Source organism: Lissotriton vulgaris, chromosome 2_1, assembly GCF_964263255.1.
Source record: "Lissotriton vulgaris chromosome 2_1, aLisVul1.2, whole genome shotgun sequence".
In the NCBI taxonomy this organism is placed as follows: Eukaryota; Metazoa; Chordata; class Amphibia; order Caudata; family Salamandridae; genus Lissotriton; species Lissotriton vulgaris.
The window spans coordinates 123,040,557-123,062,176 of NC_141687.1; the positions used below are offsets into that span (position 1 = coordinate 123,040,557).

The 21,620-nt window shown below is 45.3% G+C and overlaps 1 protein-coding gene across 1 annotated transcript in view; it reads right to left on the reverse strand.

Annotated features, from left to right (window-relative positions):
• The window catches only part of LOC147729680 (myosin regulatory light chain 2B, cardiac muscle isoform), a 104,591-nt gene that overhangs the window by 13,547 nt on the left and 69,424 nt on the right, over positions 1 to 21,620 (reverse strand). The window contains exon 6 of the mRNA XM_086954567.1: positions 8,316 to 8,364. Coding sequence (XP_086810693.1) covers positions 8,316 to 8,364 — 49 coding nt within the window. The remainder of the gene's footprint in view (positions 1 to 8,315; positions 8,365 to 21,620) is intronic.

Consider the following 21,620-nt stretch of genomic DNA (forward strand, 5'->3'; position numbering starts at 1 on the left):
CCCTCTACGCTTGCCTCCACCACGCCGCAATGCAGGGAGAAGCAGGGAGAAGTGTATTCACGCGACTTGGGAGCCTACAGCCCCGGGACATCCGGACCAAGATTACCGTTGTAAAGGTTGGTTGCTGAAATCTCTCCATGAACCTTTCGGACGCTTTATCATCGACTGCTCTGTGTGTTTCCGAAAATCCCACCCTCGTCGCCAGTGAAGAATGCCAACTGGGAAGAAATGAGGTAGGCTGGAACAGTTGAGTTTATAAGGATTTATTCCGCATATAAAGATAGCTTGGATAGGAGCCCACGCCAACCGCCGCACTGGAGTACTCGGAATCTCCTACACAGAGGGTTCCGAGTTCCAGAGGCACGCAGCAGACACGAGCATCCTCACGAGGATACCACACACTGCTACTCTTTCTCTCTCTTTGCCTCACTTTTGCAGGTTATTTTTCAACCCTGCTTTCTCCTTTTGTCACATTTTTCGTATCTTTCTATCCTTCCTTCTGTCTCTATTTTCTGCCATTTTGTCTCTTGCTCTGGGTCAAGTCTGATGATGAAAAATTATCCCTGGCCCCCAAGAAATGAGTGCTGGTGTCCACCATATGCACAACTCAAGCACTGCCTCTCACCCGTATGCTTTCTGAATCTCAAGTTTTTTTAATATCCTGCTACCAAAATATTAGAGCTAGAGTATCGACTACCAAACAATTACGGAGACAAGAATATATAAGTAACTAAAATATCTACTATGCTCTACTCCACATATATGTACCTTGACTATTTATGTCTTCAAGATACATAGATGAAGCATTGACAACAGTAATACTATTCTAACCCTTGTATACTTCTCTCCTGATTTTTTGGTAGTCGATAATCTGGCTATGACATTTTGGTGGCATTATCCTATTGTGTTCAATGTTGTTAAGTACAACCCTCAACCAATTCCTTCAACTTTAACATGAATACAGTGGAATCGGAAGACCAGAGAGTGGTGGTGGTAAGATTCAAAGACTTTTTAAAACATAAGCTCTTCTTCACAATGTACATCATAACGCAGAATCAAATCAGTCAATCAATCAAAGATTTATAAAGCGCAGCAAATCACCCATCAGGGTCTCAAGGCCCAAGAGTTGCTAACAAGACTAAAGCAAGCAGAATGCACTAAAAAAAAGAGGGAAAACAAGCAGTAAGCAGTGAAAACAAGGGAAAAGCAAGGAGAAGGTGCTCAAAAAGTGGGGGAAAAGCAAGGAGAAGACAGGAGCAAGAGTGATGCAGCAGCACGGGGAGAGCTGGACTTAAGCTTTATTGACTATTGACAGGTGGAGCAAGGCCTACCAGCAAGCAAACTTCTCGCTGTGAGCAAACCTCTCACTACCCTAAATTTAAATGTCCCAATTCTCTGCCCAGTATTGCTTTGCTTCCAGCAGTCTCGGAGTCCACTAGATAAACATCACATTTCTGGTACAAATACTTCCTTACAAACCACTCAATCAGAGAACAGGGCCTACATACACACCACTAAAAACTAGGCAAATTACTGTCCAATTTCCCAAGCTACCAAAGACACACAAATGGCTGCCCAATGCCTCCCAACTAATCATCTCAGTGATAAGTATGCAAAATCTCATGTACCAGATGAATCGTTGCCTACTAGACCTCATACTGCCTCATACAAACCTGCTCTGGCGGACAGCATTGATTCCAGCACAAACAGTGCAAAGAAATCTTTGCCATCATGATGGATTTCACCTCACCAGTGTCCCCCTCCAGCTCACCCACCCACTTGCAGGACAACTAAAACAATCTCTAACAATTCTGCAGCAACAAAATAACCTGTATTTACAACAATTTGAACCCTTAACCACACCCGACAGACTTCGCCAAACACCTCCCGATCTCATCTAAAGAATCAATGCTAGCAGCATGGCCATCATCACCCCAGAATAAACCACCACCTGCATAAAGTCCTTCCACTCAGGGAGCCCATCAGACCCATGTCTCACCACATCTACTCCAGAGGACTGAAACTCATCAGTGACATGCTCACACCCATTTGAAAGCCTCCACCATTTCTGTGACCTTCCCAGGCGCTAGGAAACACACAACTGTTATGCTATTGCTGAAGAAACCATCGACGGGCCCATCAACATTCGCCAGCTACAGACCAATTTCCCTGATACCATTTATCAACAGACATCTCACTGAATATATCTCAAAGACCAACTCCTCAACACCACTCAGTTTGGTTTTAAACCTGACCACAGCTCAGAAACTGCCCTCATCGATGCCACAGATGACATCCGTATGACTTTGGATGGAGGAGGCACAGTGGCCCTCTCTGCTGCGTTTGACACAGTCTCCCACCCATCGTCATCTGAAGCGTACACGACATCGGAATCCAAGGACATGCATGCCAAAGGGTCTGCTCCTTCCTGACTGGACACAGCCAGTTAGCTTGGTACTGCACACCCCGGACATCCAGGACCTCATTGGTGGAGTTACACAAGAATCCTACCTAAGTCCAATCCTATTCAGCACCTACATTAACCCTATAGCCAGCATAACCCGCTCTCATATTGATGTGCACTTTCCGTCAACAACACACAACTCATTCTCTCACTACCTCACAAGACGACCTGTACCCTGATAAAGTTCAATATTTCATGACAAAAATCACCCACTAGATGAAGACCAACTCTCTGAAGCTCAGCATTGACAAGACCAAAATCATGATCTTCCAGAAGATCACTTCACCATGATACTCCACTTGGCGGTCAACAGAGCAAGAACTGACAACCACCCACGCCAAGAACCTCAGGATTGTCATCAACAGCAAACTCCACATGACCGCTCAAGTCAACACCGTCACAGCCTCATATGTCCATAACATCAGTACTTGTATAGAACAGTACTTTGGCCCCTAGGGGTATCTGGGTGCTAAGGGGGCAATGTCTCCATTGAAAAGCCAAGTCCTGAGTTTCTTTCTGAAGCCCGCCAGGAAGGGTGCTGTTCGGAGGTGGAGGGGGTAGGTAATTCCAGGCAACAATGTAGGAGAAGGAGCGGTCTGCACAGTGGCTGTGACGGATGCAGGGGGTTGCATGAGGGCGAGTGAGGCAGATCGCAGGCGTTTTGTGGGCAGATGGAAGTTCAGAATATGGTTGATGTAGGACAGTCCTTGGTCGTGTAGAGCTTTGTAGGCGTGCATGAGGATCTTGAACTGACATCCCTTCTGGATGGGGAGCCAGTGGAGGTTTCAGAGGAAGGGGTGATGTGGGTTTGTTTGGGGAGGTCCAGGATGAGGCTGGCTGCAGTGTTCTGTATTGTCTAAAATCTTCTGAGGAGCTGGGTAGAAATTGTGGCATAGAAAGCATTGTTGTAGTTAAGGCGACTGGCCGCAAGGGCCTGCATAATGGTCTTTCTGGTGTTGACTGGAATCCATCTGAAGATTCTGCGGAGCAGGCAAAGGGTGTGGAAGCAGGAGGAGGCCACTGGGCTGGCTTGTCATTTCATGATCCGTTGGCTGTTAAGGATGATGCCATGGTTTTCCTGGCCCCCAGTTGTGGTCCCATATGGAGTTGTCCTTCCCAAAGATCAGTACTTCTGTTTTGTCGGAATTGAGTTTGCGGCAGCTGTCTCTCATCCATTTGGCTATTTTGGTCATGGAGTTGCAGAAGTTGATGTTGGAGGGGTCCTCGGTGAGCGAGAGAATTAGTTGAGTGTCATCTGTGTAGGAGATTATGTTGACTCCATGTAAATGTAAATTGATACTTGTAAATTTATACTTGTATAGCGCACTACTCACCCGCAAGGGTCTCAAGGCGCTTGTACGAATACCGCTGTGGAACCCATCCTGGCTTTCCCTGTGAGGCGTCCACTCCTGGGCACCCCCAAGGTGGAGGCCAGGCATCCTTAGCGTTGTGGGGGCCGTTTTGGAGATTAAGCAAGCTATTGCCCAGAGTTGCAGGGTGGGGCTCCATGATTGGAATAGGCACCGAGGCGAGAATTATCAGGTCTGTGGAATTTTGAGCCCAAGACCCGCCGAGGCGGGGAATTGAACCCTGGTCCCGGGCTAGACCTCTGCATCAGGGTCAGCCGCTCTAATCATTGAGCCACACTTCTCCATAGGATCTGACGATATCTGCGAGTGGGGTCATATAGATGTTGAAAAGGATTGGGCTGCATAGGATGTCTTGGGTGCAGAGGTGAAAGGAGGCAGTCGGATGGTCTGTCTGCGTCCTGAAAGGAAGGAGGCAGTCCACTTGAGGGCACTTTGTTGTATGCCAATGTTGAAGAGTCTGTAGGTGAGGATGTGATGGGAGACGATGTTGAACGCATCAGGAGGTCGAGAAGGATCAGAGCCACAGTTTCTCCGCAGTCGAGGAGTGTTTTGATGTCATCTGTGGCAGCAATCAGAGCAGTCTCAGTGCTGTGGTTAGCACAGAAACCTCATTGTTAGGTGTCGAGCAGGTGGTTTTGTTCCAGGTATTTGGCGGGCTGTTGGTTGAATGATTTCTCAAGTACTTTGGCTGGGTAGGGGAACAAGGAGATTAGTCGGTAGTCTTGGAGTTTGTTGGGGTCAGCAGAGGTTTCTTGAGGAGGGATCTGATCTTTGCTTGTTTTCGTCTGTCTGGGAACGTTGTTGTGGAGATGAATGTGTTGAGGATGCTGGTGAGTTCCGTGCTTGTTGGGTTGCTTCTGAGGTAGAAGTGATTGTGGGGGCAGAGGTCGGTGGGCGCCCCGGAGTTGATGGATGGCATGATGACTGTGGTGGTCTGAGTCGTGAATAAGACCAGGTGGTGATCATTTGCCTGGTGTTCACTGAGGTTGGTTGAGGTTATCCAGGCTGAGAGTGGTGTGTTGGGGGTCGGAGTAGTTGTAGATGATGGTAATCTTGGTAGAAGTAGTCCGAGAGGGTGTTGCAGAGTTTTTTGGAAAGGGGATGCTGTTCTCTGTGGTTGCTTGGTTGGAAAATTCTTTGACTGTATTTAAGTGTTCCTTCATGTAGTTGGCTGCGGAATCTATGCAGCTCATAATGGCTGTTTTCTTGGCTTCCTTGATCGCAGGTGAAAGTTGCTGAGGGCCGTTTTGTGGACGACTGTCTCAGGGGTTCGTGTTGATGTGCCTTCGCTTCCCGAGTTGGTAGCAGTGGCGCTTGGTGGTTCTGAGCTCTGGGGTCTACCAGCTCTCTTGTTTTGAGGCTTTGTTGGCATTTGCTGGTTTTAGTGGATCGACTCTGTTGGCACATTTGGTGATCCAGGTGTAGAAATTCTGGATGACCTGCTCAAGGTCTGCTGACATTTCGGATTGTGTGGTAGGTACTGAGGGCCTGTGTTTACTGAGTCTTGGTTACTTTGCCCCAGCTGTGGTGGGAGGAGCCACGGTGCTTGGCGATGGTATGCTGGGCATTGGAGATGGTGAAGTGAACGATTGTTGTGGTCTGTCCAGGTGAGTTCTGTGATGTTGGTGAATTTGATTCTGTCACTGAAGGTAAAAATGGAGTTGAGTGTGTGTCGGTGATCTGTTGGGTGAGGCCAATGTTGTTCAGGTTCTCAAGGAGGATGATCGAGCAGGTATTGTTGGGGTCGTCAATGTGGAAACTGATAATGCTGAGTGGGATGCATTGGTAGGAGCCTATGGCTAGGCGGGTGATCAGGTTGGAAATGGTGTCACAGAAAGCTGGTCGGGGTCCCGGGCATCTGTAGGCGAGGGTTCCTCTTATCGTAGTTTTAGTGATGGTCTGTATTCGGAAGTTGAGGTGTTCCAATGAGAGGCGCTGGGTCGCTGTCAGTGACGGTGCATTAGATGGTCTCCTAGGAGATTATGGCAATGCCACTGCAGTGTCTGTTGGGGCCGTCTCATCTTGTAGCCGCCGGGAGTGGTGGTGGCGATGTCGAGGTTTGAGGAGGAGTTGAGCCACGTTTTGATGATGCAGGATACGTTGGGGGAAGAGGGTTGTGATGGTGTCCCATATTTCTGTAGCGTGTTTGCAGAGGGAGCAGTAGTTGAGCAGGATGCAATACAGTGGTTCCGGGTTGTTCGTAGTCTTATGAGCAGAAGCGGCGCTAGGTCCAGTGCAGGCGCATGGTCCTATGTAGCAAAGAAGCAGCGATGGCGACATGTGAAGGGTGCTTTCGTCGATTGCAGGGAGAATGAGCAGCAGCTGTTGTTCCAGCATCCAGGCCCAGGAGCTCCTCAGTGGGATGGGGGTGGATTGTGGGAGGGCCAGGGGTCCTAGCGCTGGGCGCGGTCCCGGCCAGGACAGGCGCACATGGGCTTGACTATGGTGTGCAAGTGGCCTCCATAAGTAGTCCTGGGAGGTGGGAGGGGCTGCCAGGGAGGCGGGCACCAGCAGGAGAGTGCGAGCGAGAGGAAACAGCGGGAGCAGATGGGGCAAACGCCTCAACTGCCCAAAACAAACTAAACCTACCCAGAAAGGACAAAAGTGGCTTACACCAGAAACAAATAAGCAAATACAATTATGATAATATCACTAGAAATGTGTCACAACAACAAAACAATGTAATTGACAAAGAAAATTAAAATAAGCCTGCTGCAGCTGGTACCAAACCAGGAGAGCCTTGACTGCTGGACCAAGGTGTCGTCCTCTAAATGACAGAAATAAGCAGTGGCCAGGGGGAGTGCCGCACAAGATCAGGGGTCAAGGGTTACCTTGATCCCTCCCAATCAGCACCCAGAAAACCATCACACATGCCCTTGTCACAAGCCAGTTGGACTACGGCAACACCCCCTATGTCAGGATCAACAAAAACCTCATTAGAAGGTCATTGAGAACTCAGCCGCCGGATTCACTCTTGCTCACATCAAACCTGAAGGAGCCCCACCAGAACCCCAATACTCAAATGAGCACAGTTCAAACTCATCACCCACACTTTCAAGGGAAACATTCCTTACCCCCATTCACAAAAATGGTCTGCCTTTACAACGCAGTCACCACCCCGTCCGTGACATTACCACACGTTACATTAACATGCAATCCGTTACAACTACTTGCTTTAGGGGGTGTGTTGTTGTTTTGGTGTTGGATTTTTAAGTCCAACACCTTCCCTACTGTTGCATAGACTGAATTTGGAATAGCGCCCCTAACGCAAGCTGTTGTAACGACATGCATGGTAAAGTAACGCGTGGTAATGTCGCAGTCAGGGTGATGCCTGCTTTGTAAAGGCATGAGGGGTAAATGCATGCAAGGTTCCGTCATACAACCCACTTTCAAGGCACTACTTAACACTGGCCTAAGAAATCGCATAAAGAATCTGCTTTCACAAATCTCCCAGACTCCTCCATTCAGCCGGACTTCTACTTGCACACATCCCACCCTTAAGGAAAACCAGATCCTGTGGTTGAACCTTCTCCTAAAGCGTGGAATGACCTGCCGCTAAGCAAAAGACCCTCCTTCAAACTTCTTCAATTCTGCAAGAACTTGTAGACCTGGCTTGTTGAGTGGTCCCACTAAGACCAAGGTTTGCAAGACTCATACTTGTTCAGTGCCAGGATACCCTCCTAAGTGGTAGTGCACTCTACAAATCTGCATAACATAACATATAAATGACCAGATGGATCACTATACTATACATTGCTATACCCAAGGCTACTTTAATCATCCCGTTGGAGGAGGAGGACATAAATATCTCCATCCAGCATCCTATCCTATGATGTCAAGACAATCAATGCCTTGAATCACACACTGCCAGACAAAATTCAGATAATCATTTACTAGTCAAGAGAACGAATACCCACAAGGCTTAGTTTCTGTAAAAAGACTTATTTTAAACAGAAGACAACTGCAATAATTCCTGCCTCAAGATTGTCACTCACTCAGATGAGAACCTGACTTAAACCCTCGCCATGCATGTTACAGAATATCAACTGGAGAAAATAGTTGCACAAACTTTGGAACTCCTTGCCACTGAGCATCCGCTCCCTGAATAACTTGTCCGCCTTCCGTAAAGCAATTACAACTCATTTGTTCCCTCTGTCCTAGGCTATCTCACTGTTCCCTTCCATTCCCCTCACCTGTTATTTCATGGTTGTTAGCGCCGGGACGCCCCGTTGCTGGGGCAGCTGTTCGTGCTTAAACAAATACCTAACATAACAAATACCTAACAAGGGTTAGAAAAAATAAGATAAAAACCAAGCACACTTGTGAAGTCTGGCATAGATCTTGGGTACATTCATTGCTTCTAACATCAACCTGGTGTTTTTTTCTAAGGTGGTTGGGTGGGGGTGGTGGAAAGTGTATAAGTGTGGAATAAGCAGGCTGTTTGAGGCTGGAAAAGAATCCAGAATGATCTAGTCTCTTACCTCTTCCTGGCTAAAGCGGTCAGCTTGTGTCATCAGCATATCTTTGATGCTGTTGGGGAAAAAATAGGCATGGTCAGTCATGGTTAGTCTAGCATCAATAAATAGTGAAACATGGCAAAAAAAGTATGATCCTTAAACAGATAAACTTTTTATAAACGCCTCATTTGGGCACAAACAAAGACAGGAGTAGAGGAGGAGCATAGACAACTACTCACAAGGTTGAAGAAGAAAAAACTCTTGATTCTTTCTTCCTAACGATAGACTAACGGCCTTATTACCAACATGAGGGTCCATAGGACTGCCGTACTCATGGTAGCGGTTCAACCACCGCCACACTGCGGGCCCGCCTGCAGTATTAGGAGTGCGGTGATCTGACTGCCACAGGACTGCTATGTTCACCAGGGATTCAGAATCCTGCTGCAGTCGTACAGTGGACAGGGAGCAGAAACATGGTGCAATGTCGCTGCGGCACCGTAGTGCATATTACGAGTTGCCTGTCTACCGCACCTTTCATGGCGGTGAACCTGCCATGGAAAGGCTGACGGAGAGGCAACTGGCCTTTTGCCGCTCCTGGGCCTAGGTGTGCATGCAGGGGGGTCACAAGTTGTGCCCATCTGGAATTGCACCCCAGTTCCTGCACAGTGTGGCATGCGTACAGGAAGTGCTGCAGGGACTGTCACAGCGTGCCTGCTGGTAAAGCTCACACATGAGTCTTGTACAGACGCGGGTGTGAGATAGTCCCAGTACGGCCCACCATGGATTACAGTTGTAATTCTCTGGGCTGGTACAACAGGGGTCTCGTGGTCCTCGTCTCGGTGCGGCAGTGGCGGGCCGACAGAAGGACTGCCAAACTCGTAATAAGGCCATAAGAGTTTATCTAGAGAGATAGTCAATCTTCCTCAGTGGTCAATTATCCAGAAACTATAGGCAAACCGAGATCTACCATCTGCGTCACACCACCGTGCAAGGTGGGATAATGCCAACACAGCTGGAGCAGTCAATAAGTGCCAAAAATTCCATCTCCATAAAAAAGCCCAAGAGAGTGCCATGGCTCCTCCTTAATATTTCAAACCCTGATTTGTTGGCAAAGTGTTAGGAGGCAAGGCTGCTTACTAATGTCTCTCCTATTTCAAAATAGTAGGACTGTAGATGGTCATCCGCGACCCTACGCAGGACAGAAACTGCCTTCCTTATTAGCAATTGCTTGACCGTGATAGCAGAAGGAAACAGCCTCTTTCAATACTCTTAGTGCCTGATTTATCAAAGGGTTTTATGCATTCTGTGTCTAAGGGGAAATAGATACTCTCGACCCGTCCGCAGGTTTCACAGCTGCAGGCCGCAAGGTACATCTGAGTTGTCAGGACCATGAAATATGAATTTTTATGACAGCATTTGCATGAAAACAGTCTTTACGTATAGCTAGGGCCACTGGAATGAAACTGTGACAGCAGCATTTTTCACATAGTTATAGATATGCCACATTTACCACATAATCCATCATCCACTGCAAGCTATGCTGACTTCAACAAAAGAAATTCTGCCTCAAACGGTTCAAAAGTTACTAAAACACAGTGACGTTTTGCTGCGCAGTGGAAGTCCCTTTCAAAAATGTGGACTACTAACCTTTCTGTTGTTTATTAGTATATTTGAATGTTAAACTGGTGCTAATGAAGTGCAACTAATGCCCAGACAAGTGTAAAAATGCCAAAATAATTAAGTAACAGTATCACAAAATGTGTTACACTATGCCACATGATTTGCCTTTCCTTTATTTATATGTTTGGTGGTTTTATATAGGCAAACTAGACCTGAAGGTATCAGACTGCTTTACATACCAGTTGCCTTACACAAGGACACATTAATTTTTGTTGGGCACGGAGAGATTCAATGATTTGCCCAGAATCACCAGTTGTTGAGCGTCCCTGCCGAAACTCGAACTCGGTTCCCCAGCTCAGAGGTCGGCCGCTCTAGCTGTTAGGCCACTTCTTCTCCCCTCACACATCCTCTTCCTTCCTGCATAATTTACTGAACCCTGAAGCATAATTCCAGTGGTCCTACTTTAGGCAAAGACAGTCTATCATATGGTCATATGGTCATATCATATCATATGGTCTACCATACTGCAGTTTTATAGAAGTCAGGGTTTAGTTTCTATCTGGGATGCCAAGTGAACAGGTTCTGTCACTTCTGTTCAATGTCTCATGTTCCCACTTGCCCATTGGGTAGAGGGCTGTTATCTCTCTGGCCATTTGCCAGCAGCACACACATCCTTCTGTAAATACTGGAAAGGGGTGGAGCACCGGTGAGTCGTCAGTTGCGGCTCGAAGTACTCGGGGAGAGGGGGGGTCGCGCAGGGGTGGGGGCCGGGATGGGGGGGTTTAAAATAAAATAAAAAACGTACCTGACCGGGTGCGCGTGGCCTTCGCTCCGGGGTCCTGTTGGTTGGCGCCTACAAACAGCCGCGTCACTGCTGGCAAACCCTCTCAGCCAATACTGGCGCTGCTCCTGCAGCGCCAGGATTGGCTTAGCAGGGCTCCTGCTTAGGAGACCGAAGTTTGAGACTTTGCTCAACCCTCGCTCTCCTAATGCACAGCCGCAGCCTGAGCAGACACTAGAGCGCATGACTGGGCTGGTCAGAAAAATTTTCTGACCTTCACCAATCATGCGCACTTGTGCTGCTGCCTGCCCCTGGTCTGAGAATGCATGCATGTCAGTAAACATGACGCCAGACCGCCCACCCCCTTCAGAATCTGAAGGGGGTGGGGGGGCCGACGTTATGCTGACTGACATGATTGTCAGTTCTCCATCGCGTCTCTGAACTTAAGTAAACTGAGAGTTTACTTAAGTTCAGAGTCGCCGAAGGAGCTGCGGGCATGGGCGGCTTGTGGGGCAATGCCCCAGCGCCCTAATGGGCGCACCGCCACTAAACAATGTCGTGCAGCACATGGTACGAAAGACATGGCTTTGTCTAAGGAGTGATAACACCAAATCCTGCTCTGCAGTGGCCCAAACCCAAGGACTCTTACAGTTTCTAGGGTCATACCATAGGTTCTCCCACATCCCTTTTGTACCCAGTAAGGAATCGGGATATAATATTTTTAATTGTTTGAAAAGATAACGCCAAATACGGATTCTAGGTTTTAATGGTGGTATATCCCATGCCTCCTGCCATTTTGTATATGATTACTTGATTCTGAGTTTGTGATAGATAAAAAAAACTGTTTTTGAAATTACAAGAGGGAGTTATTTGACAATCAATTCTCACGTGGCTCCCAGATTAAGGGAGTAATTAAATTTGCGCTGTTGCATCTTTATGATGTACCTAAAACTGATCTAATAAAGAAGATCAAATGACTAACTTGCTGATGAAGCGCGCACTCCCTTTTATTTTTTAACAGTAGATGCACATTTTCTCAGTGGCTTTTCTTTCAAATTGTCTTCTTATTTTGGCAGCAGGGAGTGTGACAGCACAACTAATTCGCAATCTTTTATTACAGTGAAGTAGCCAAGCAATTAATTTAATGAATTCATCATTGACTCAATCAAGTAGCTACATTGTTTTCACATTACAGTGAGTAGTGATCTCAAACCTACATTTTAATAGTTGACAAGAAATATCTTATTATACTTGTATTACAGATGTATTATACTAATAAACTACAATTTTTGAAAAATCTATTTTTTTTATTAAGCAATTGCTCAGTGTACAATAGTAGATGCAATCTTGTTTCAATAATTCGCAGCATTACAAAGAAGAGGCACGCAGCGGCATTACAATGACACTTAATATCAACCAACACTATACATCGGTTTTGAGATTCTGACATAAAATTAATACTATCCTTATTAATCCCTAACCTAGACCGCATGTACCCCCAACTACCCCATAATAACCTCTCACAGCCCCCTGTAGCCGCACATTGTTTCCAAACTTTTTCGTATTTTCTTGGACAACCCTGACTTTGGTGGGCCACCCGTTCCGCCCGTTGGAACCAATCTACTCGCTCTCCATGCCTTTGCGATGTTTCTCTTAGCCATCCGCCAGCTAATATTAGCCAGATCTTCAATATCTGGGCAAAACAATGTCACCCGCAATGCATGGCACATGCCATCTAGCCTCTAGTGGTACAATGAGACCCTTGGGCCATAACACGGAGCACCGCCTTCCAGTATTGCTGGACCACAGGGCAGTCCCAGTAATGTTTTTTCCTGCTTCTTGCTCTATAGCAGTGGTGGGCAGCCAAGGCTCCCCATAGCCTCTCGGTCTACTCGATATGCCAGTTCCTCTACAGCGATAAACACCCAATCACTGATTACGGTCAACTGGGCTGCCCAGTAGTAGGCCCGTAGGTCGGGGTTGCCAGCCCACCCTCATGCACCCTTTGTTGTAGCTTACAGAGGGAAATACGTCAACTACCCCTATCCCAAAGGGGCTTGTCCATTTCACTGTCCACCTCATGGAAGAATTGGGGGGAGGGCACCCTGCAGGGAGTATTTTGGAGGGGAGGGCCATTACCTTCAACTAATAGACTATTATAGTATAAGACGTTTTATAATATTATAGAGACTTAGGAGTTTTTTTGCTCACAACCAGAGTGTCTCTTGCAGTATGTCAGGGTGCATAAGTGACATGGAGGGCAATTAGCTTTTTTTATTTCATTTATTAGAGTTTTATATAGCGCGAACATGACCCAGAAGGGTTTTAGAGCACTTTACATATATGCAGGTGGGTGAACCATTGAATCAGACGATAATAAACCGTACACAATCGCAATAAAAGTACAGAAGGCCATGGGAAGTAGGTAGGGATGCAAGAATGATCTATTTAATGGTCATTAATAAGAAATAAAACTAACCAATCAGTCACATCAGTAGGGTCATGTCCGAGAAGCCATTCTAGAGAAAATCAAGATTCAGATTTTGCCTACTTTTTTTAAAACAGGCATTGGCAAATCCAATACGTCTATGCTCTAAATGTGCATCCATCAAGACACATGACGGACAATCTTAAAATGGGTTTTCTAATAATGCAGAGATGCAGGGAGCGTTGGTGAGCGAGTAGATGAAAGAGCAAGCAGCCCAGAATAACAGGGAGCAGGATGGGGTAGGAGCATCGGAGGTGGAGGTGAAGTAAACAGAGTATGCCGGGCGGGTGGGGCTGAAAGAGGGGGAATGGGTGAGGAGAGAAAAAAAACACATGCACTCCCATGAAGTGTGATAGAAAAGTAAAAGAGTTCCCTCGGTTATGCAGTGGAAGGATCCAAGTTGTCCAATCCCAACAATGTGAAATCAAAATTCTCCTAGGTAGGACAAATACAAGAATAGGGAGACAGTCATGCAATCAGGAGCTAGGAAAAGAGATAGACAGCAGGCAGGAGCGGACCTAAAGCACACTCCACCCATTCTGGAAACAAAAAGCGTGGCAAAAAGGCATCTAAAGTTGTGGGTTGCTTAGTCCTAAATATTCCTTACATCAAAAAAAATACACGGTGATCTTTAGCAATGTCTGTGCTGGAAGCAAACTGGCCATTTACTCTGTAGCTTCACTGCCCTGATTGTGGCCCGGCTCCATCTCCTGCTTTTCAACAGCAAACAATGCTTATTGCCTTTCTAAACACCTGGGAATGTCGAGGATTAAAGGGGGCGGGGCTCGCTGCCACTGTGCCTGTTCAAGCAAAGTCCTCGTGACCATTGAACCGTTGCCAGACTTCAGCAGTGGAGAGATATTTATTCACAAGAGTAAAACGTGTGACTTTTTGCTATTTTCATGTTTTGTGTGAACAATGTCTTCACATCTTTGCTGCTGCATCTGGCTGCTAACATTTATCATAATGTGCAACCATCATGCAAGGAACTTACGGGCCAATTTAATTTTCGGCAGCACACACATTGTCCTGATAGAGATACCACCCACCAAATTTAGAAATATTTGCCAAGCTGGTGCTTATTTCTAAAGCATTACCAGGAACCACTGTTCCTGTCAACACTTTTCATAGTTTGGTGCAGGGCTCCGTCAACATATTGTACCAAACTAGTTTCTTTTTTATTTTCAAAAAGAAAATCCCGAGCTGGGTTTTTTTTTTGAAAAAAAAAGTGATCTCCCATGTCGAGGGGACATTTTTTGTTTGTTTTGTTTTTCTGCTGTCACTTAATGCCAGGGTTTGCCTGGCAGTGGCAGACATAAAAAACAGCTATATGTCCACCCATCCTAATTGGATGGACGACATTGAGTCAATTCTCTGATGGCCCTTACTACGTTGGGCCATCGGAGAAGTTTGCCAATACATTGATGGAGTAGTCACCACCTAGCCAACCCCATGGTCTGCCCAGACGGGCAGACTACTGTATTTATAGGTAGGGAAGTCCGTCACCGTTCTGACAACAACTAAATCGGCTTTATAGCCAGAACATTGTACAGAAGAAACTGGGACTTGGAGCATTTGGTCAGGAAGTGTGATTTATTTATGTATAAGACCCTACATGTTGGTGCTTGTGGAAGATACTGGACTAAGAGACTGGAAGCTGACAACCTTCCTCTACACACTTGAGTTGTAGGATCGGATACAGTATTACAAGATCTCGCTGCACACGGCGATGCATGAGACGGACCATTATCTTTTGTGACCAGAGGCCCACAGGCTCTTGGGCACCTGAGTGATACAAGAGTTGCAGCCATCTTGGAAGAGCATTGTCCATTTTAGCGAACATGAAATATACATCTGTAAATGTTGATATTACTTCACTCATTCCTGCCCTTTAGACCGATGAGATACCGCGAGCGTCGTCTAAAACACTTGCAACAGTACCACACAGTAAAGCGCCTATTTGGTGCTCGGCATTGGCTCCCCACCTCCCCTCCTCTCTACCTTAGTCCCACTTCTCCTCTTTGTCCTATTTTGCAGTCTGTTCTCTGATGACTGTTCCCCATGCCCCATAAGTCTCTGATGTTCCTTCTCTCTCACTGTTTCTGGTGCAGAGACAGGCATAGGGTGTGTACCTCTTTCTGTTGCCTGCGTTTCTGTCCTGCTGTCCTAGTATCCACAGTGCAGTGGCGGGAAGGCAGCAGGCTGCATGGACGAGTTCATAGTATGGATCTGTTTCTACTGCCTGTCTCTTCCATGCTGTTGTGCCAAAGATGTTGGGTGGAGTAGGGCTGATAGCCCTACTACATCTACTCATGGCATCCTGGGTGTGAGAAAGTGTGCAATGCCTTAGCTCTCACCCCTTGTACTTATGCATTTCTCAGAAAAGCGTGTACTGCTTCTGCCAGTGTTTGGCAGAAATATTTTTACTATGCAAGAGCTAAAATATTTTCCATTCTGTCACAAGACCAGAGGCTCAATTATGACCTATCTTCTATTTTAATAATCTTTAGGAGCAAAATTAAAGCATAATTATCATTCCACATGGATAGAAATATAACAGCATCAAAGTAGCAAAGGTCAGCAGTCCAGCAGTGCAGTGACCTCACAATGTAACCATCAATCATAATACAACCTATATAGAACATTGTAATGTGGAGCCCTCCTTGAATACAATGGAGTGCTCCCAGCTTCTATGGGCCGGTAAAAGCCCTCAAAGCAAAATTCCAATATTGTTTTAAAAAGGCCTGTCAGAGCCCGAGGGGATTTAGACCCCCTCAGGCTCCGGGAGGCCTTTGTTTTATTTGTTAGAAAATTCTGCCCTCAAGTGGCAGAATGTTCTAATAGCCTTAAAGCCCTCCGTAGCTGGGCTAAACCGGCCATTAAAGTCCCGCTCCCTCATTAAAGGCCTTCGCCTTCAGTGCATGCCTTTAACACTGAAGCGGGCCTGCCTTTAATGGTCGTATAGCCCGCTACAGTGGGCTATGGGCTATAAGGCCATAGTATAGCCAACTCTGCAGAGCAGCAAACGTTCTCTTCTTTGTGATAGTATCAAATGATTATTACCCCCTGTTTCTTTCTATGTTTTAAGCATAACGTTCTTTTATAAGGGTGTGTTTTTGTTGTTGACAAATTGTCAATAATGGTTTTCTCGGCATATCTATAGCTTGATTTCTTATTTTTTGCTTAGTTTACACTAATTTATTGAATAGAACATCATCGGTTCACGGGGGCCTTGAGGCATTTGGCCTTAAGTATGGCGCATAAGAGTCAACTTTTCTCTTCAGCTTAGCGTGCACCACTATGGTGCGGTTTTTTTCTTCGCCCTCTGCAGGCTGCAACAGACCCAATGTTGTGTTTCATATATTCTACAATCACAGGGACTTAACGCTCCCAGGCAGCCTTTTACTTCATAGTCTAAGCCTTTTAAACATGGTTCTTCTTCTCTGGGAAAACTTTTTTTGTCATTTGTAATATTATATAATATATAATGCATGTAGAGCTATGTGTATATCAAAATAATACCCTTTCCGGCTTAGAGTGCTGCATGCATAAATTATGCAAAAAAGAAGCAGAGAACTCTGGGTAGTTCCCAAGTTTAGATGTAGAGCACCTCCTGTATAAAGCACCCTGCAACACCGGTGACACTCTGAACCTGCTCACTTCAAATGTCTTTTTTTCTAGCAATGTTCCTAAGCATAAGATTAGCACAAAGATAGAAAGGGACAAAGGGTCAGATGTACACCCATTCTTTTTTGCAATGTTGCAAATGGTGACATTTTGCGACTCGCCATATGAAAAGTACAACAGTGTCGCAGACACTGTATGTGAATACTAATGGGGTTGCTAAAGACCTATCTCATTAATATTAATGAGGTAGGTCGCAATTTGCAACCCCTTAGGTTTTTCACATATCACAGGGATGGTGGCCTACTGTGGACAGCAGACAACTAAGGGCTAGATGTAGGTAATAGCAAATTACCGAATGGTAAATACCGAATTTTACCGATTCGGTATTTACTTATTGGTAATTTCTATGTAGGAAAAAAAATTGGCAAGATTCGGTAATTACCAATTCGGTAATTACAGAATCAGTATTTGCCATTGATTCCTATGGGCCTTAAAGCCCATAGTATTCAATAGCAAATACCGATTCGGTAATTACCGAATCAATAAAAAAACCGAATTTCCAAGGGGGACAGGGTGTCACTTTGACACCCTGTTGCACCCCTGTTGCTGGCTTGTGTGCCATGTGACACACATACATGCCCTTATGGCATGTATGTGTGCCACATGGCACAGGGGTACATGCACAGATGTGCATGTACACAGAAATTCGTAATTTACCACCCAATAGGATTGGGTGGTAAATAACGAATTTCTAAGGGCCTGTGGCACTGTAAACTGTGCCACCTACATATTGAATTACAGAATCGGTATATTTACCGATTCGGTATTTTACTGAATCGGTAAATATACAGATTCTGTAATTTTCTAGCCCCCTACATTACAATACCCAAATACCTGTCGGTAACGGCCAAAATCGGCCGTTACCGACCGGTATTTGGGCTCCTACATCTGGCCCTATGTCTGTGATTGCTTTTTTGAATAAAGCAACTTTTTTCTTTCAAATGCAGCCCGTTTTAACTAAAGAAAAACGGGATGCATTAAAGAAAAAAATGAAAAGCTTTCTTTTCATTTTTTAAGGGCAGGTAGTTGTCTGTAGGAACACGGCATGCTCTTAAAAAATATTTTTGCTGCCCAACACAAAGGGGAAGGGTTCCCCTGAGAACCCCTTCCCATTTGCGACTGGCTTACCAACTACTTGAAGTAGGTGGTAACTATGATTATTTTGCGACCGCCAAATGTTTATACATATCAGTGCGTCTGCCTATTAGGAAGGGGCGCCCTTGGCATGGCCCTTGCTAATAATGATTCGCAAACCATATTTTGCGAGTCTGTAATATGTTACTGACTCGCAAAATGGGGTTTGAACATACCACAACCCTTTTTAGCGGTCAGAAATGGACCGATTTGCCATTTGTGACTGCTAAAAAGGGCCAAACATCTGGCCCAAAGACTTTTGCCATTTCTAATGCAAAGTCTTTAAGCATGGGATTAGCACAGTGTCATCCACGCCAAACTGTAAAATGACGAAAGCCTTTTACCACTCCAGGCACAGTATTACAGCTTTGGATTGATAAATTACCACCCAAGCCAACCTGGAATTAATAAAAGACAGTTTTGCTATCATTATAGCTCTTCAGAGAGGTTTAGCTTTGTCCAGACACAAACGAGCACCCAATATAAGCCAAAATAATACCCTTTCAGGCTGAGGGTGCTGCATAAATTATGCAAACAAGAAGCAGAGACCTCTGGGTAGAAGTTTAGGTGGAGAGCATCTACATATATACATACATTTATATATCATATAACATCATAATTGAATATATAAATATATGTAAATGTGTGTGTGTGTGTGTGCATATCTATATACACATATGTATTATATATATAGACAGTAGATAGTGATTCTAATACTTAGGGGCTGAGTACTATGCGGCCCGTAAACGCTACGACCAATGGTCGGACCCTTTCTGGCCGCATCATAATGGGCTGCTCGGTTTACTTTTCGACCACCACATTATGATGCTCGTGGTCGGAAAGTATACGGGCCGGTCATTCCAGCTGGCTTACAACAGGCTCATGGATCCCGTCGGCCAGTCGGCGCTGGCCGTAATCACAATAGGTGGGCCTTTCTGCCCTTGGGATTATGATGCACGCTTTCCGACATGATTTCCCTGCCAGCCTGTCTGACATGGAAACCATGTCGGAAAGTGTGTTTGGGTGGCCCACGGAAGTGCACGCTCGAGGGTGCGCGGCCTATGGTTGGGGGCTGAGGGGGCACCTTTGGTGCCCCCATTGATCATGCACCCCGTCCCGTGGCAGGCACCATAAGGTGCCTGCCATGGGGTGCAGGGATGAACTACACCTCCCATTTCCCTATGGGACCAGGTATTACGGCTGGTTTATGGCCATAATACATGCTCCCATAGGGAAATGACCAGAGGTCAGTCAGTCCCAGGACTGAGTCGCTGTCGGGCAGAAGCTATTCTGCCTGACATCGATATAGGCCCCTAAGTCTATAACAACTTTTTACATTCAAATATCTTTGAGGCAGCCGGGGACAGGTGAGTTGATTCAATACATGCAAGCCATATCTATTATATTGTGGCTTCCTTTAACAAGCTTATTAATCATGTGCCTCGTTAAAGAGATGAGATGCATAATTCTGAGGGGCGCAGTACCCCAGCTACAGGGTCTAAACATTCTGGTGTAATAAAGTGAAGTGCTAAGGCATCTCACACTTTCAAGGAAATATCTGCTCCGCTATCTACTAGAAACTAAGACTCTCAAGAGATATCCCCTAAAAAGTCTCAAAAGGTTACTTTTGTTAGGGATTTTTTGTTAAGACAAAAGTTGACCACGCCTGCCCTTCCATGAGGAACTTCAAATATGGTTTGAATGTCCTCTCCTACTGGATAACAAGATTACACTGATGGTAATAATGTGCCACAGCCTCAAGACTCGACAGACATTGGTACCAGAGGCATGATTACGGATGTTTTAAGCAGTTATAATCCTAAGGTAATTACACATCCCCAGTCAGGTGCATAGAGGTACCATTATCAATTATCCTTCAGTTTGGGGCACGTTGGATTAGAACCCCAATGGAAAAGACTAACAGGAATAAACTTAGCTCAGAAAGGCCAAGACCAGTTCCTCGGTACAAGTTAGCCACCACTCCTACTACTGATCCAGTATTGTGATCAATTTTTATAAAAGAAGGGAAAAAATACAAAGATGGCATTAACATAGCCCTACAAATATGCCAAGACAAGCTATTTGATGTTCCTGGGGCTTTATCACAAATGTTAGAAATAACAAAAGATGCAGCATCCACAGGTACTCAAAACAATTACAGCTGAAAGACGAAAGACCCTCTAAATGCGGATAGATCCAAAACAGACAGACATGTCAGGTAATGAGTTAGGCTCTGAATTAGAGGGTCAGTTGTTTGGAGCCTGTTTTGTCAGAGAAATCTCTTCATGTGTGCAGACTTTAACATTGTTCGAATAGCTCAACAAAATCTCAAGAAGGTCTTTGCTCACCTGACATCCAACAGCTTCCTGGCTCACTTCAACCATCCTTCAATGCCCCAAGAGGTGGACACTTCATTAGATGCAGCGAAAAATGAGGCTAAGATCCATTTTTTAATATAAGGATGGCGTCGATTTCTGGGAAGATGCTAGCACGGCTTATGACAAAGGCCTAACAGATCTAGCCAGAGAGTTTTGGAGTTTATTCCTGGATAGAGAGATCCTGCTTCAAGCTCAATACCTCCCAGTTCTTTCCAATATGAAAGCAGAATGGGGATATAGGTTTCTCCAAGACAGCAGCGAATAGTCTTCAACAAGATTCGTTGTCAATAGAGGCCTTTTCAGATACATTTCTTTGTCTTTTCGTTGAACCACCAACACTCCTGATTCTATCTACAGTTAGAGACCAGATCCAGAGGTTGTACCACTGGAAGCTTTCCTCCAGCGGTTGATTCAGGGCTGTCCCTTTTAGGCCTGCCCAGGTTTTGTTCCCTAAACTTCTAAAGCGGTCTGTAGATTTTTCTAGACTTATCCCTGTGTTTCCTCTCTTAGTCAGACCGTCATGGTCACCCTCATGATCTAATGTTATGTTAATTGGATTTATAGAGGGCATCGGTTATCCTGAGGTGTCCTGGCGCTGGTCATTTACAACTCCTGGTATCAAGCATTTCATGTCATCCTGGAATGTCCCATGATGTTCACGGGAGGCGTTGTCAGTCATTAGGGGCTCCTGGTCTCTTTCCACTCAGCCCAGATATAAATACTCATGGCCCATTAGAGTTGGCTGGTGTGTGGAATTGCAGAATAATCCCATATCTGCTACTCTATTTCAGTAGATGTAATAAACCTCTTGATTTCCCTTTTTGCAAACAGGCAAATCTTACACAACTGTAAACCCCTATAGATCATCCATCTGTGAAAGTTACGTTTTGGTGAAAAGTGAACCAATCGGGAAACCATTTGTGCAGTTTGCAGAGCTTTTAAATACATACATCTAAAGTTTCACCAAAACCAAAATACTCTTCTTTGTGGGATGTTAAGGTAGTATTGGATTTACTTCTATCTTGGCTCGATAATTAATTTCTTTATTTAAAGCAATTATCAGTTAAATTAACAACGTTATTATGTCTTATATCGTCTAGACAACTGTCTGCTGTTTAGGCATTAGATGTGGATACCAAATCATTCTCCCTACATTGGGTTACGTTCTAAATTCTAAAACAAGCTAAATTCTAGTCTACCTCTACAATTTATCCGGCTTTCCAATACTGTAAAAAAAAAAA